This window comes from Malus sylvestris, chromosome 11 (assembly GCF_916048215.2).
Source record: "Malus sylvestris chromosome 11, drMalSylv7.2, whole genome shotgun sequence".
NCBI lineage: Eukaryota > Viridiplantae > Streptophyta > Magnoliopsida > Rosales > Rosaceae > Malus > Malus sylvestris.
In genome coordinates this window covers 8,799,981-8,816,305 of record NC_062270.1, presented here as the reverse complement: position 1 = coordinate 8,816,305, position 16,325 = coordinate 8,799,981, and the positions used below count along the sequence as shown (strand labels likewise).

At 42.1% G+C, this 16,325-nt stretch overlaps 1 protein-coding gene across 1 annotated transcript in view; it reads left to right on the top strand.

Annotated features, from left to right (window-relative positions):
• The window catches only part of LOC126590189 (probable LRR receptor-like serine/threonine-protein kinase At3g47570), a 39,493-nt gene extending 23,483 nt beyond the window's left edge, over positions 1–16,010 (top strand). Inside the window, exons 2-3 of the mRNA XM_050255715.1 lie at positions 15,010–15,499; positions 15,613–16,010. Coding sequence (XP_050111672.1) covers positions 15,010–15,499; positions 15,613–15,980 — 858 coding nt within the window. The 3' untranslated portion in view covers positions 15,981–16,010. The remainder of the gene's footprint in view (positions 1–15,009; positions 15,500–15,612) is intronic.
• The last annotated feature ends 315 nt before the right edge of the window (positions 16,011–16,325 follow it).

Below are 16,325 nucleotides of genomic sequence, written 5' to 3'. Positions count from 1 at the left end.
CCGTCGATTGCAGATTTTTATATAGGCTGGCATTAAGTTCCACAGTACACTTGAATCTCCACCAGTAGAAGCTCCCTTCTTGCACTTCTACGATCTTGATTTGTCTGACCTCTTCCATCTTCAACACATTTGAAAATGTCTGGACCCTCCGACCGTCGTTTTGACTTGAACCTTGGAGAAGAAACAGCCACGCCTTCTCCAGATAACATATGGCGCCCATCCTTCATATCCCCTACTGGTCCTCTTACCGTTGGGGATTCTGTGATGAAGAATGATATGACCGCTGCGGTGGTGGCCAGGAACCTTCTCACTCCCAAAGATAACAGACTACTTTCCAAACGGTCTGATGAGTTGGCTGTTAAAGATTCTCTGGCTCTTAGTGTTCAGTGTGCAGGTTCTGTGTCTAATATGGCCCAACGCCTATTTGCTAGAACCCGCCAAGTTGAATCATTGGCTGCTGAAGTGATGAGTCTCAAACAGGAGATTAGAGGGCTCAAGCATGAGAATAAATAGTTGCATCGGCTCGCCCATGACTATGCTACAAACATGAAGAGGAAGCTTGACCAGATGAAGGAATCTGATGGTAAGGTTTTACTTGATCATCAGCGGTTTGTGGGTTTGTTCCAAAGGCATTTATTGCCTTCGTCCTCTGGGGCTGTACCTGGTAATGAAGCTTCAAATGATGAACCTCTAATGCCTCCTCCTTCTGGGGTTTTGTCAAGTACTGAGGCTCCGAATAACCACCCTCCGGTGCTTTCTCTTTCTGGGGCTCTACCGACTGCTGAGACTTCCCCTAAGCAACCTTTGTCAAGGCTCCATTTTGTTTGTTTATTTTGACTCATGTATATGTACATATTTGTGGCTTATCGAAAATATTAATAAATAAGCTTTGCTTCATTTCAACATATTGTGTTAAATACACCAAAGCCTTCTTCAGAAAGTTCTTTGAATTTTTTCTTTTGTTGAAACCTGTATTGTTGAAGCTTTGTGAGTGAAGCGTGTAGTTTGAGGTAGTGTTCCCTTATTTCCCGAGTGAAGAAAACTTCTCGGTTGCAGACTTGAAAAATCCAAGTCACTGAGTGGTTGTGAGACTGCCGAGTATCAAGGTGCAGTAGCATATGGTGGGAGTCCCCCAAGTCTTCAGGCGAAGAGAGTTGCCGAATGAGGTGTCTCGCTTGTTACTAATTTGTCAAAGTAACGAATCCTTGTTTCGATGTCACACATTCGTATATGCCTTATCTAAAAATATTTCCAACTTTTGTGTGTTTGATGCTGCATGTTATTGACTAGACAAGATCAAGTGCAATTAGTAGCTTTTCTCTCTTTTTCATCTTTTCTTTGGTGGAATTGCTTTTCGTTTCCACTAATCAGCCTGAGTGGATGTAAGATAACACCATTCTCTATAGCTCAGATTGCAAGGTTGTCTTCATGAAAGTTGTTCCTTATCTTGTGAACTACAACATATCCAAATTTGAGATCCATCGGAGTAGTACAACTTCAGAAATTCAAGTATGATGAGTAACTGTTCATCAATTTTCTGTTAACCCGTCAGACTTGTTGTGAGCTTCGAAACTCCATTTTCTATTATTCAGATCAACATACTTTCTTCCTCGAAGTTGTTCCTCATCATCTCTTCCATAACATATCAAAAATTCAGAACAAAATAACGGTTGAATATTTCCAGATCTTCGAAACACCGCAGCAGCTTTGAAGCTTGTAGAAATCTGACCGTCATGTTTGGAGCTTCAACACTCTAACTTCCGTCGCTCAAATAGAAAAATTTCCTTCGTGAAAGTTGTTCATCTGCTCAAGAACTATAAGATGTCCAAAATTCAGCTCCACTGGAATTAGCTTCGCACTATCTTGATAAAGAGTGTGTGAAGCTTTTATGTGTTTTGGTGTTGAAATTTGGTATTGTAGGTGAAGTTTTGGTGTTGAAGCTTTGTTGGGCATCATGAATTGATTTTGCTTCACACTATCTTGATGAAGAGTGTGTGAAGCTTTTATATGTTTTGGTGTTGAAATTTTGTATTGTAGGTGAAGCTTTGGGGTTGAAGCTTGATAGGTGAAGCTTTGGGGTTGAAGCTTGATAGGTGAAGCTTTGGTGTTGAAGCTTTATAGGTGAAGCTTTGGTGTTGAAGCTTTATAGGTGAAGCTTTGGTGTTGAAGGTTTATAAGTGAAGTTTTGGTGTTGAAGCTTTATAGGTGAAGCTTTGGTGTTGAAGGGTTGAAGCTTTATAGGTGAAGCTTTGGTGTTGAAGCTTTATAGGTGAAGCTTTGGGGTTGAAGCTTTATAGGTGAAGCTTTTGTTGGCACCATAAATTAATTTTGCTTCACACTATCTTGATGAAGATAGTGCAAAGCTTTTGAGATTGATATTTGTCCTCCATTGATGAAGCTTTTGTTGGCACCATAAATTGATTTTGCTTCACACTATCTTGATGAAGATAGTGCAAAGCTTTTGAGATTGATATTTGACCTCCATTGATGAAGCTTTTGTTGGCACCATAAATTGATTTTGCTTCACACTATCTTGATGAAGATAGTGCAAAGCTTTTGAGATTGATATTTGACCTCCATTGATGAAGCTTTTGTTGGCACCATAAATTGATTTTGCTTCACACTATCTTGATGAAGATAGTGCAAAGCTTTTGAGGATTGTAGTTGTGTTCCATTGATGAAGCTTTGTTGAATTTCCCAATTTCCAATTTCCTCTTTTTTTTTTCTTTTTTTTTTTTGTTTTGGGAAAACTAGAAATTTGAAAATGTGGGAGAGACAACGTATACAAATTTTGCTTCCATACTGTTAAGCGAGAGATTGTGATGCAAGCCACATCTTGTAGTAGTCGAAGGTTTGGATGAACCATATAAATTGAATTTGCTTCGAACAGTCTTGATCAAGAGCATTTGAAGCTTTCTATGAGTTGTAGTGTTTGCATTGTTACAGAGGAGAAATGTCTGAAGCAGATGCAAGAGGGCTGAAGAGCTTGATCTTCGTATACCATGCATTGAAGCCATTGTTGGCTTGCAATAAGACTTTGTTGGTGACTATAGCTCTTGTTAGGCATAAGTGCTCCCCTAGTTGAGTTGTAAAGCTTGATGGTTTTTTATTATTTGTGAATGCTAGGAGTTCATATGTACAAGTTGTACCACTCGTCTTCTGGTTAATGGAATGAATGGTAGGTTGCTTTCATCACTTGGTTGGTAGTACGAATGTGAATTCCTTAATCACCTTTCATCACATTTCATCACCTGGTTGGTGACATGAAGGAGAGTACGCGTTGTACATTTCATCACCTGGTTGGTGGCATGAAGGAAAGTACGCGTTGTACATTTCATCACCTGGTTGGTGGCATGAAGATGAGTTCCTTCTTTACCTGATTGGTGATAAGGGTGGCAAGTTTCCAAATAATATTAGAGTACGGGTTGTACATTTCATCACCTAGTTGGTGGTACGAAGGTGAGTTCCTTCATCACCTAGTTGGTGAGAATAAGGGCAAGGTGTCGAGGCACATTGTGGCAAATGTCGAATGACACAAAGTGTGTTGAACCCTTTCGAAGCACAGTTGGCTTATGTATGGATGTGTTGGAATGTATGATGTTTATGCATGAATGTGTTGGAATGTATGATGTTTATGTATGAATGTATTGGAATGTATGATGTTTATGCATGAATGTGTTGGAATGTATGATGTTTATGTATGAATGTGTTGGAATGTATGATGTAGATCCTTTGTATAGTCTTGTTGACACATACTTAGATTTTGTTTTGTATTGGAAACATTTGCGTTGAAGCTTCAACACTTGAGTGTTTCATTGCTCAGAATGGAAAAGAGTTTATGGCAGAGTTGGCTAAATCACCTCTTTATTGAATTCATACCAAATGGTCTTTGTTACATAGGATGTCGAACGGCTGTAGCTTAACACTTATACAATGTGAGTCTATTTGTAATAGTACTTCAAGTGGTCAGCATTCCATGGATGGCCAAGGGTCTTGCCGTCGGAGTTTCTGAGCTTGTAGGAGCCAGGGCGGCTGATGCCGACAACCTCGAACGGTCCGTCCCAGTTAGGACTGAGTGTTCCTTCACTCAGGACTCTATCACAGAGTAATCTTTTCTTCAGTACCCAGTCTCCCACTTTGAAAGAGCGAGGTTTGACCCTTGAGTCGTAGTAGTTGGAGATGCGCTGCTTGTAGGCGACATTCCTTAGGTGAGCCTGATTTCTGTGTTCCTCGACTAGATCCATGTTGAGGGTGAGTTGCTTGTCGTTCTCACTCTGTATGTAGTTCTGGATTCGGTATGTTGCTTGCTCAAGCTCAAGTGGGACAACTGCTTCTGTACCAAAAGCAAGTGAGAATGGAGTTTCTCCTGTGGAAGTCCGATATGAAGTGCGGTATGACCAAAGGACTTGGGGTACGAATTCTGGCCAACAACCTTTAGCTTTGTCCAAGCTAGTTTTCAGAGTGCGCTTGATTATTTTGTTAACGGCCTCGACTTGTCCGTTAGACTGGGGATGGGCTGGAGAGGCAAAACATAAGTTGATGTTGAACTTAGAGCAGAACATCTTGAACTTCTTGTTGTCGAACTGCCGCCCATTGTCCGTGACTATCGCATTGGGAATGCCGAATCTGCAGAGGATGTTCTTCCATACGAAGTCTTCTATTTTTCCCTCAGTAATGGTTGCCGAGGGTTCTACTTCAGCCCACTTTGTGAAGTAGTCAACTGCAACGATTGCATAGCGGACCTTGCCTTTCCCTGCAGGCATTGGGCCGATCAAATCAAGTCCCCATTGGGCGAAGGGCCAAGGGCTGATCATAGGAGTGAGCGGCTCGGGAGGGGAGTGAGGGATAGTTGCGTAGTGTTGACACTTATCACATGAGCGAGATATTCTGATGGCATCTTGGTGGAGTGTTGGCCAATAGTATCCTTGGCGAAAAGTCTTGTGTGCTAGGGATCGAGACCCAGCATGATCTCCGCAGACTCCTTCATGTATTTCCCGAAGGACAATTTCCGCCTCCGCAGGTGTAAGGCATCTTAGGTATGGCAAGGTGAAACCGCGCTTGTAGAGTTGGTCATTAATGATCAGGTAGCGGGCAGACTTGTATCAAATCTGCTTAGCTTGGACTTTGTCAATTGGGAGGGTGCCATGAGCAAGGAATTTATAAATTGGGGTGATCCAACTATCTTCTTGTTGTAAATTGAACACCTCCGCGACTATGGTGCTTGGTTCTGCCAACAATTCGACATGAATTTTTCTCCCAATCTTGTCTTCCACTGCCGAGGCGAGGCGAGCCAAAGCGTCTGCATGACTGTTTGCCGCTCGAGGAACTTGGGTGATCTGGTAGTGGAAGTGCTTGAGCAAAAGTCGCGTTTGCGCAAGATATGCTGCCATGGAGCCATCATTAGCATCAAAGTTGTTTGTGACTTGGTTGACCACTAATTGGGAGTCACTGAAGATATCAATTCGTTTAACCCCAAGGTGTTTGGCCAAACGTAAGCCTGCTAGAAGGGCTTCGTATTCGGCCTCGTTGTTCGATGCCTTGAATTTGAAACGAAGAGCGTATTCCATCGCCACTTTGTCGGGGGTAGTGAGGACTAATCCTGCTCCGCAGCCCTGTTGGTTGGATGAGCCATCAACATACAGACTCCATGCTGGGGTCGTTGATTCTACTTTCTGAGCTTCCGATGGTAATGAAGCTACTGCTTCAGGTGTAGAAGCAATGTCAACAGGATATGTGAAGTCGACGATGAAATCTGCTACTGCTTAACCTTTTTCGGCTGGTTTTAGTTGGTAGGAGATGTCAAACTCACCCAATGCTATCGCCCATTTGATCATTCGTCCAGACGTGTCAGGACTCTGGAGTATCTGTCGAAGAGGGTGATTGGTAAGCACGATGATGACGTGTGCTTGGAAATAAGGGCGAAGTTTCCGAGCAGACATGACCAATGCTAGAGCTAATTTCTCAATGTTGGAGTATCGTGTCTCCGCATCTTGTAGGGCCTTGCTAGCGTAGTAGACAGGCCGTTCGACACCACTGTCCATTCAAATAAGAACAGAACTTACTGCTGAAGCCGAAACCGATAGATAGATGATGAGAGTGTCACCAACTTCTGGTTTGGAGAGCAGAGGGGCTTTACTCATGTACTCTTTGAGGTTCCTGAATGCCTTGGCACATTCCTCCGTCCATGTAATGTACTTCTTATTTCCCTTGAGTGCTTTGAAGAAAGGAGCACATCTGTCTGTGGCCTTAGAGATGAATCTGGTTAAGGCTGCCACCTTGCCAGTAAGGCTTTGAATGTCTTTTGAAGTTATTGGCTCTTTCATGTCGAGGATTGCTTTGATCTTTTCAGGGTTAGCTTCAATGCCTCGTTGGCTAATCATGAAGCCTAAGAATTTGCCAGAGCCCACGCTGAAGGCACATTTGTTGGGGTTCAACCTCATTCGATACCTCTTTAGAATGGTGAAAGTTTCAGATAGGTTGGTGATGTGTTGGTCAGCATGTTTACTTTTGACTAGCATATCATCAACGTAAACTTCCATGCTCTTCCCAATTTGTTCGGCGAACATTGAATTGACCAGTCTCTGATAAGTTGCTCCTGCATTCTTTAGGCCGAAAGGCATGACTTTATAGCAATATAGTCCCCTGTCAGTAGTGAAGGCCGTGTGTTCTTGGTCTGAGGGGTTCATGAGGATTTGGTTGTATCTTGAATAAGCGTTCATGAAGCTCAAGAGCTCACACCCTGCCGTAGAGTCTATAAGTCTATCAATGAGAGGAAAGGGGAAACTATCCTTCGGGCATCCTTTATTTAGGTCGGTGTAGTCGACACACATTCTCCACAAGACCTTTTGAAGCAGGAGACTTTCCTTGGTCGGATTTTTCTTAACAAGGACAACATTTGCTACCCATGTTGGGTAATTAACTTCACGGACGAAGCCTATGTCCTTGAGTTTTTCAACTTCTGCTTTCATTGCCTCGTATCGTTCAACATCATAAGATTTTCGCTTCTGTTTTACTGGTTTGGTCTTGGGATCAATACTCAAGTGGTGACAGATGATATCGGGAGAGATGCCCGGCATATCTTTATATGACCAAGCGAAGACCTCGGCGTTCTCTTGCAAAAATGAGATCAGTAACAACCGAAGGGGTGGTGACAAAGTGGTGCCAATCTTCACCATGCGGTCTGGATGGTCTTTGGAGATAGAGACATTCTCTAACTCTTCAGCGGGTTGTGCTTGCTGGGTGAAGGAGTCATCTCGCGGGTCGTCGGGTTGACTGTTGCCATCCTGAAGACCCGAGTTGGATTCATCTGGACTGGTCTTTACGACTTGGTTATGTATAAAGAGAGTCTCCTTGGGGACAGGAAGGTGTTGTTGTTTGACTGAAGTGTTGTAACATGATCGAGCACTAAGTTGATCTCCCCTGATGTACCCATTGCCGAAAGGGGTTGGAAACTTCATCAACAACATATGTGTGGATACCATGGCCTTGAGATCATTGATGCCTGTGCGCCCAAAGATGACATTGTATGCCGTCGGGCAGTTGACCACTAGGAAGTTAGTGGTAATAGTAGTTGTGTAGGGGCCTGTACCAATGGTGAAGGGTAAGTGTATACTCCCTAAAGGTTGCACGATATCGCCAGAGAAGCTTATCAGAGGAGAAATTGAGCGATCGAGCAAGTGTTCAGCTACATTAAGTGCCTTGAAAGCTTCAGCAAACATGATATTGTCTGAAGCACCTGTGTCTATCAGGATTCATTTCACATCAAAATTTGCTATGTGAGCTTCCACGATCAGCGGGTCATTGTGAGGGTAGATGATACCTCTTTCTTCCTCAGGGTAGAAACATATTGGATCCCAGTTAGGCTTTTGATACTTGCCTCCTCTGATGTCTTCCACGTGAAACACTTGATGGTCAGGTCTCAAAGTTCGTTCACTGTTTTTCATGGCCCTATTGGAAGATTCAGACATGGGTGTGCCGCCGCTTATGGAATATATCACATTCACCTGGCGTTGGTTACGGTTATCCCTTGGAGGGTGAAGGAGGAACTAATCAATTTTTCCTTCACGTGCCAAAGCTTCAATATGGTCACGGAGGATAATGCACTTCTCACTATCATGGCCATTATACTCGTGGTAGCAGCAAAACATGCCCGTGTTCTTCGTGGACTTGTAATTTGGCTGTCTTGGCTTTTGCTTTGGTATCAGGTGAGCTATACTGGGGTAGATGGCAGCACATGTAGCATTCAAAGAGGTGTATGTCTCATACCTCGGGGTAGGGCCTGTCTTGACACGTGATTGGCCCACTGCGTTGACTGCCTGGGGGCGGGCATTATTGTGACGATATCCTGAGTTATCGCGATAGTGCCCCTTATTCTTTTTATTAAAATGAGATTGGTGAGGATGGAAGTCTTTCCTTTTGCCCTGAGATTGATATGTCTGCTGACTTGACGAAGCATTAAATGAGGCAGGGGGTGTGCTGCTACCATTTGGAAGGTTGAGGTCTTTTTATTTGGTTAGATCTGGCCTACACTTCCTATTTTCTGATAAGGGGTGACTGTAGGGGGTTTCCCTTGATATGTCCTTGCCTCGGCGGAGGCATGGTTGTAAGCTTGTGTCATCACCTCAGAGTAAGTCTTCCAAATGTTGGCATTGATCATGTACTTGAAGAAACAATCACGTAAGCCTGCTGTGAAAGCCTTGAGGGCGGTCTTGTCATCTGCCTCAGCGCAGCGAGAATACTCATGGCTGAAGTGGCCAGCGTACTTTCGTAATGACTCGTCCGGCTTCTAGCGAATAGTGTACAAGTCATCTGCGGAATGCAAGCGATCGGTCTGGAAGATGTGTTGAGAGACAAACAGCTTCCTCAACTCTTCAAATGAGTCTACTGTCTCAGGTGGAAAACGGCAATACCAGTTTAAAGCTCCGCCAGAGAGGGTGGAGGGGAAGAGGAGGCACCGTTCTTCGTCGGTGTGTCCTCGGTATACCATGGTGGACTCAAAGAAGTTAAGGTGTTCAATCGGGTCTTCCCTTCCAGTATAGAGTTGTAAGTCAAGCTTCTGCTTTGTCTTCGCTTGGAGGGGAGTGTTGAAGATCCTTCTTGTGAGAGGGCCAGGCCTGGGTTGGTTCCAGTCAGGTATCTCGGCTTGACGTTCAGCCTTCAGCTTGTTTACTTCCTCAAGGAGCTGCAGGACAAGGGGGTCCTGAGCGGAGTCGTGCACCATCGAAGTTTTCTTCTTTAAGTCTCCATCGCCTCTTGGAAGTAGGAAAGTTTGATCAAGATAGCGTGATCTTTCTCTGGACTCGCCACACTGACTTCTAGAGTGAGTATGTCAGAATGTTTCCGAGTCCCCAGTACCTTCATATTCTTCTGGGACTTGTTGCCCATTCTCTAGATTGGCGGCTGGCCTGGGTCGTAGAAGAGGACCGAGTCTTTCAGAAACCCTTGGGTCATTGATCTTCGAGCTTATGTGGATGGGATTCTCTCGACGTTGCTTTAGGAAGTCTCGACAATTGCGATAGACAGCTTTTTATCCTTCCACTCCCTCTGTGAGAAGGTGTTTTCCTCTACTTCTCCTGCTTCGGGTTGAAGCAGCTGGGTTGAGAGAAGTCTCATGTTGATTATCACATTGATGTGTAGCTCGATCGCTATCAGGGATGTCCGTGTCGGATATCGGCGACCCTCCGTGTTGGGGGGCATTCGGTTGATTGTTGACCTCAACAGGGGCGACGAGCTTATGTGTTTGAGCCTGCCTAGCCTCGTGAAGCATCTCGAAAAGTTTTTCATATTGTTCCTGGAGGACTTCATTCTTCATCGCTATCTTGTTGTTCTGAACCTCTAGCTCATCGACTTTAGCTTGAAGAGTAACTCTATTTCCTTCATGCTTTCGTTGCTTCATACTAGGTCCAGCGGGGGTGTCATTCTGTGTGCTGTGGCTTCTTTCGCTCCCCATGTCGGAGAGAGATGCTTGGCCAAAAGAAAGTGTACGAATGGTGGAAACCAGCTTGACAGAGCTGTAGAGAGTAGGAATAAGTGTGTTTCCCACAGACGGCGCCAAATGTTGATGCACAAAATCAGCGAGGACTTTGGTACAACAGAAAGTGTCAGGTTTTATGACCTTCGCTTGGTTGCTTCGATCACTTAGTGAAGATAAATACGTAAATGAATAAAGACAGGGAAGCAAACACAAGATGTACGTGGTTCACCCAGATCGGCAACGTCCACGGAGTAGAGGAGTTCTCATTAATTGTGAAGGGTTTACACAAATACATAGGTTCAAGCTCTCATTTTGTGAGTTCTAGTGAATAGTTTAGTACAAAATGACATTAGAGATTATTGTGGGAGAATGATCCCTATTTATAGAAGAGAGTTTCTAGTTTTGTTCTAACATTGACACGTGTCGTGTTGTGATTGGCTTATGATGTTGACACGTGTCGTGCTGTGATTGGCTTCTGATGTCGACACGTGTCGCATTGTGATTGGCCTCCTGGTTGAAAGGAAGCTTTTCTGGGTCCTTGACGGTATAACGTTGACTGGTGCTCAGTAGTTTCGGGATTGGTCAAGTATGGTACAAACATATATAAATAAGGTAAATAAAGTTTTTGTGTACTCAATGATGCTCCTCTTTATAGTATGTGCATGACCCTTTGATCTTACAGTTTCAGATTTCTATCCGCAGTTAGCAGCATGGCTTACTCTCATTTTCATCATCATAATAAACTTAGCAGTGGGAATTCTACCACACGTGGACAACTTTGCTCAAATTGGAGGATTTGTCTCCAGATTTCTTCTTGGATTTTTGTTTTTGATCCTCCCCCTGTTTAAATGGCTTACCCATCGGAATGCTCCCCCTGGACGTGTTAGTACTCTAGTTAAATCTAAACACAATATGTATCAATATGTATTGTGGGTCCTCTCTTTGATACTATTGATTGTTGGGTAAGCTCCTCCTCGATGTCTGATTTAATTTTTTGACTTCATGAACCTAATCAATTCCCTGCATGAGAATCTGGTAGCCACAGTTTGCGCGTGCACATTTTTTTTTTATCAAATCAGAGAACTGGATTTTGTGTAGATATGTAGATATCATGTGTCCTGTAATATGTCTTCATTATTGTCATTGCATATAGTCTCTGTATCTGCTTGTTTCTGATCAGAATGGTTTGGAGAAGGCATTGTGTTATTGTTATCGCTGTTCTCTGTGTAGTAGTAATTGGTCACTTTGTTGATAGCGGCTTCTACTTTGTTGTTTTGGGTTGTATGTGTTGGCAGGTTGTTGTTTTGTTATTGGAAATAAAAGTTCATTTTCCTCGTATCTACGTAGTATCAGAATACGCAGGCATTTTCTAACAGTCGTCATGTTTTTGACAGGTATACTCTTTTCCGAGCGGTCAATCTAAACAATCACTGTTCCTGGTGTCATTATTTGAGCAGTGTCCGTACGTCAAAATGGAATTGCAAGTCACAAAATATTTTTTGTTAGGTAAATTAACTTCCGCCTTAATATTTGATAGATAGAAGTGCTTGCTTATTAATACGATCATGGTTGCATTCAGTCATTCTAGTTTGCCGTTTAATCTAATGCCTTCAAGAAACGTAATTTAAGAAATGACTCACAAAATTCTGAGTCAGGAAATTGCTTCTACAATGTACTTTGCGAGTACTATAAATTGGTTTTGTACTGGCATATTGTTCTTTATATGAATGTGAGGCTTTGAGAAATTTCAAGCATCGAAATCTCGTCAGAATTATAACTGCATGTTCAAGTGTTGATTCTCTTGGTAATGATTTCAAGGCTTTGGTTTATGAGTACATGGAAAAAGGAAGCTTAGAGAAGTGGCTGCATCCACCGACTGATATTGAAGAAGCAAGAGAGGCACCCAAGAGTTTAAATCTTTTGCAAAGGCTCAGTATTTCCATAGATGTTGCTTGTTTTATATTAGTCGATTATCTTCATAATCACTCCGAATCACCGATAGTTCATTGTGATCTGAAACCAGGTACTGTTCTTTTGGACAACATGTCGACTGGACATGTTTCTGACTTTGATTAGCAAGGTTTCTCTCACAACTGACCAGTACAAAAGCTTCAACAAATCAGACAAGTTCGACTGGACTAACAAGAATGATTGGTTATGTGATTTTAGGTAAATATTCACATCCTCTCCAAAATATCCTTTTTTTTTAATTTTTAAATTTTGCATAATTCAACTATTTTGTTCTCAATTTGCTAACAATATTTTCTGATGTTTGAATGGCAGAGTATGGTATGGGAAGTGAGGCGTTAATAACTGGATATGTCTACAGTTTTGAAATTCTCTTGCAGGAGATGTTTACAAGGAAGAGACCCACTGCCAACGTGTTTAATGGGGACTTAAACCTTCATGTTACAATTTTCAATCAATGCTCTCGAGTCTTGAGCCCCCATGAAGTTTAAAAATTAAGAAAGCTTGATCTAACTGGTAACTGTTACAATATTTAGAAAGGTTTCTTGCAATGGCACTTTAGGGGAACTATAAGAAAATCAGCACTCTCACAGTCCAGCCCCTCAAAAAATGTAGAGACTTCAAACTTTCATATTGACACCAACGTGACGTCTCATGTAACCAAAATATAGGATTCCATGTATTTGTTTTTTTCATTTTGGATGGTTGCCAAATGGTTCCAGTCAGCTCCTGGAATCAAGGTGCTTTAATGATCTTGGTCCTTGGCGTACAGAAAGTGCCAGACAATAGGTCCTAATATTCCTTCTCATATTTGAATTTCAAGAACCATAAACTGTGGTGTAAGTTCCTCCTATGATCCTATCCTTCTATAAATTTCCTTGTCAAGCAACAAATGGAACTCACGAAACTCACAACTCAACACCCATCTCTCTATATCTTTCTGCTTCTCTCTCTACTTATATAGTTAACCAGATCAGGAATGGGGGTTTTGGTTTTGAAATTGATCTTAATATACTTGCTTTTCAGTGCAGTGTTCGTTTGCTGTTGGAGCTCCCTGCAATCAGGACTCGGAGGGAATGCGACGGATAGGCTGGCGTTGCTTGCCATCAAAGCTCAAATAAAGCAAGATCTCCATAATTACAACGTGATGAGCTCCTGGAACGAATCCACGCACTTTTGCATGTGGCATGGTGTGACGTGCGGTCGACATCGCCAAAGGGTCACTAGCCTGGACCTGCAATCTCAAAATCTGGTAGGGAAACTATCCCCAAACATAGGAAATCTAAGTTTTCTAAGGGAACTGTGGCTCCAAAACAACAGCTTCAGTCATGAAATTCCTTCACAAATTGGGAATTTGCGTAGATTGCATATATTGCGATTAGACGTTAACTCGTTTAGTGGCAGTATTCCTCACAATATATCATATTGCTTCAACCTTATCCATGTGAATTTCTCTCGCAACAAGTTGGTGGGTAAAATTCCTTCAGAAATTGGATTGCTGTCGAAACTGCAAAATGTTTCATTAAGCTTTAATAATATAACGGGACAGGTCCCTCCTTCTTTAGGGAACCTTTCGTCTCTATGGGGACTAGGTATTGTTAGTAATAACTTGATGGGAAACATCCCCAGTTCTCTTGGCCAATTGAAAAAATTAACCATCTTGGCATTGGGGTTAAATCAGTTGTCTGGTAGCATCCCTTCCTCCATTTATAACCTCTCTTCTCTTGTTACATTTTCCATAAACAGTAACCAAATTCAAGGGAGTATTCCATCAGATATTGGCAAAAGTCTTCCTGATCTCGAATACTTCGGCGTCCACTCAAACCAACTCACTGGGTCCATACCTCCCTCAATATTCAACGTCACTAGTGTTTGGTTATTTGAAGTTGGGGAGAACAACCTAATCGGACAGGTACCGAATCTCCAAAAGCTTCACAACCTCTGGCGGTTCAACATTCAATATAATAATATTGGAAGCGGTAGAGATGGTGACCTCAGTTTTCTCTGGGACTTGACCAATGCCACCCAGTTACAATCGTTGCTTATTAACAACAACAATTTTGGAGGGACATTGCCCATGTCAGTATGCAATCTCTCAACCAAACTTGAAACGTTTTGGGTTGGCGGTAACCAAATATATGGAAGCATCCCATCTGGGATAGGGAATCTGGTGAGCTTGCAATCGTTGTATTTGGGGAATAATAGCTTCACAGGTAACATCCCCTCTGACATGGGTAAGCTTTCAAACCTTGGAAGATTAGATATTTTCATGACCAAATTATCCGGAAATATTCCGTCTTCCTTAGGAAATTTAACCAGGTTATACTATCTTGGGTTGGATGGAAATTATCTTGAGGGCAGCATTCCTTCAGGTCTGGGTGAATGCCATGGGTTGCAAGCGTTGAATCTTTCTTATAACCTTCTTAACGGCACAATACCCAAACAAGTTTTTAGACTCCCCTCCTTATGAGAGTTTAGAAGTCCTGCATTTGCAAGGAAACTTCTTCAACGGGTCCATTCCTTTGTCTATGAGTTCAATGAGAGGGATTCGAGATCTAGACCTTTCTCGCAATAATTTTTCAGGTGAAATTCCAAATTTTTTAGAAGGCTTTAGAATCCTGAGTAATCTGAACTTATCATTCAATCAATTTTGGGGAGTGGTACCAACTGGAGGTGTTTTAAAAAATGCGAGTGCTATTTCAGTTGTTGGCAACACTAATCTGTGCAGCCCTGTTGCTAATTTAAAGCTTCCCAAGTGCAAGTCTAAAGAGACCAAGAAACGAAGATTGTCTCGTAGCTTGAAACTAATACTCCCTTTAGTATTTGGACTTGCTCTTCTAGGAATAGCCATGGTGTTCTCCTATTTCTTTCTTTGTTCGTCGAGGAAGAAAAGGAAAGAAATTTCATTAAGCACTTTGGGGAACACTATTTTGCAAGTGTCATATGCTACTCTACTCAAAGTTACTGATGGGTTCTCAGAGGCTAATTTAATTGGTTCTGGTAGTTTTGGGTATGTGTACAAAGGAGTTCTTGATGAGGATGATAAAGCTCAACTTGTTGCCGTGAAGGTGTTTAACTTGTTACACCATGGAGCTTCGAGGAGTTTCATAGCCGAATGTGAAGCTTTGAGAAATATTAGGCACCGAAATCTCGTCAAGATTATAACCGTGTGTTCAAGTGTTGATTTTCATGGTAATGATTTCAAAGCTCTAGTTTATGAGTTCATGGACAACGGGAGCTTAGAGGAGTGGCTGTATCCACCTACTGGAACTGAAGAGTTAAGAGATCATGTACCCAAGAATTTAAGTCTTCTTCAGAGGCTAGAAATTGCCATTGGTGTTGCTTGTGCACTGGATTATCTTCATAATCATTGTGAAATGCCAATAGTTCATTGTGATCTCAAGCCAAGCAACGTTCTCTTGGACAACGAATTGACTGGCCATGTTTCAGACTTTGGATTAGTAAGGTTTCTCTCACAATTAACGAGTAATGTTTCAACAATTCAGAGTCAGACAAGTTCCGTTGGAATAAGAGGTACGATTGGTTATGCAGCTCCAGGTATATACATGTTCGATATATACTTCATTATATTTCCTTTTTTATGTTGGAGTATTTAATTTACAAAATTCAAATTGAACTATTTATACACAAATGTGATGTTTGAATTGTAGAGTATGGCATGGGGAATGAGGTGTCAACGAATGGTGATGTCTACAGCTTTGGCATTCTTTTGTTGGAGATGTTTACAGGGAAGAGACCAACTGACAACATGTTTGGTGATAACTTGAACCTTCATAATTTTGTCAAGATGGCTTTCCCCGGGCGAATTACTGAGATTGCAGACGCACCACTTCTTGAAGGAGGCACGAACGAGAATCCCAATCAATGCAGTGGGAGAACTCATAAAGTTGAGGTGTGCTTGAGTTCAATATTTAGAATTGGAATTGCTTGTTCTGCTGAATCCGCAACAGATCGACTAAAGAATATCAATGACGCTGCATCTGAACTTCATTCCATTAGGAATACTTTTCTTGGATAAAAACTATTTTTATGTGCTTTTGTGATAGAGAAATTTCGTATACTGTCTGTGAAGTCTAGGTTTTATGTTACCATAGTAGATGTGGAACTTTGCGATGTAAATAATCACCAATGAGGTTCATTGTGTGAAGAGTGTATTACTACTTCTTGTACTTGGTATTTTTGTGTAATATTCACATCAATTAAAATCTAGTTCCTATCAGACTTGACCACCATCAGTGTAAGGTGTTTTCGAAAATCAAGGTTCTATTTCAATTGTTGACAACACGAGATTCTGCAAGGGAATTCCTAATCTCAAGCTACCCATTTGCAGGTCTAAAGAGCTCCAAGAAAAGAAGATTAGCTC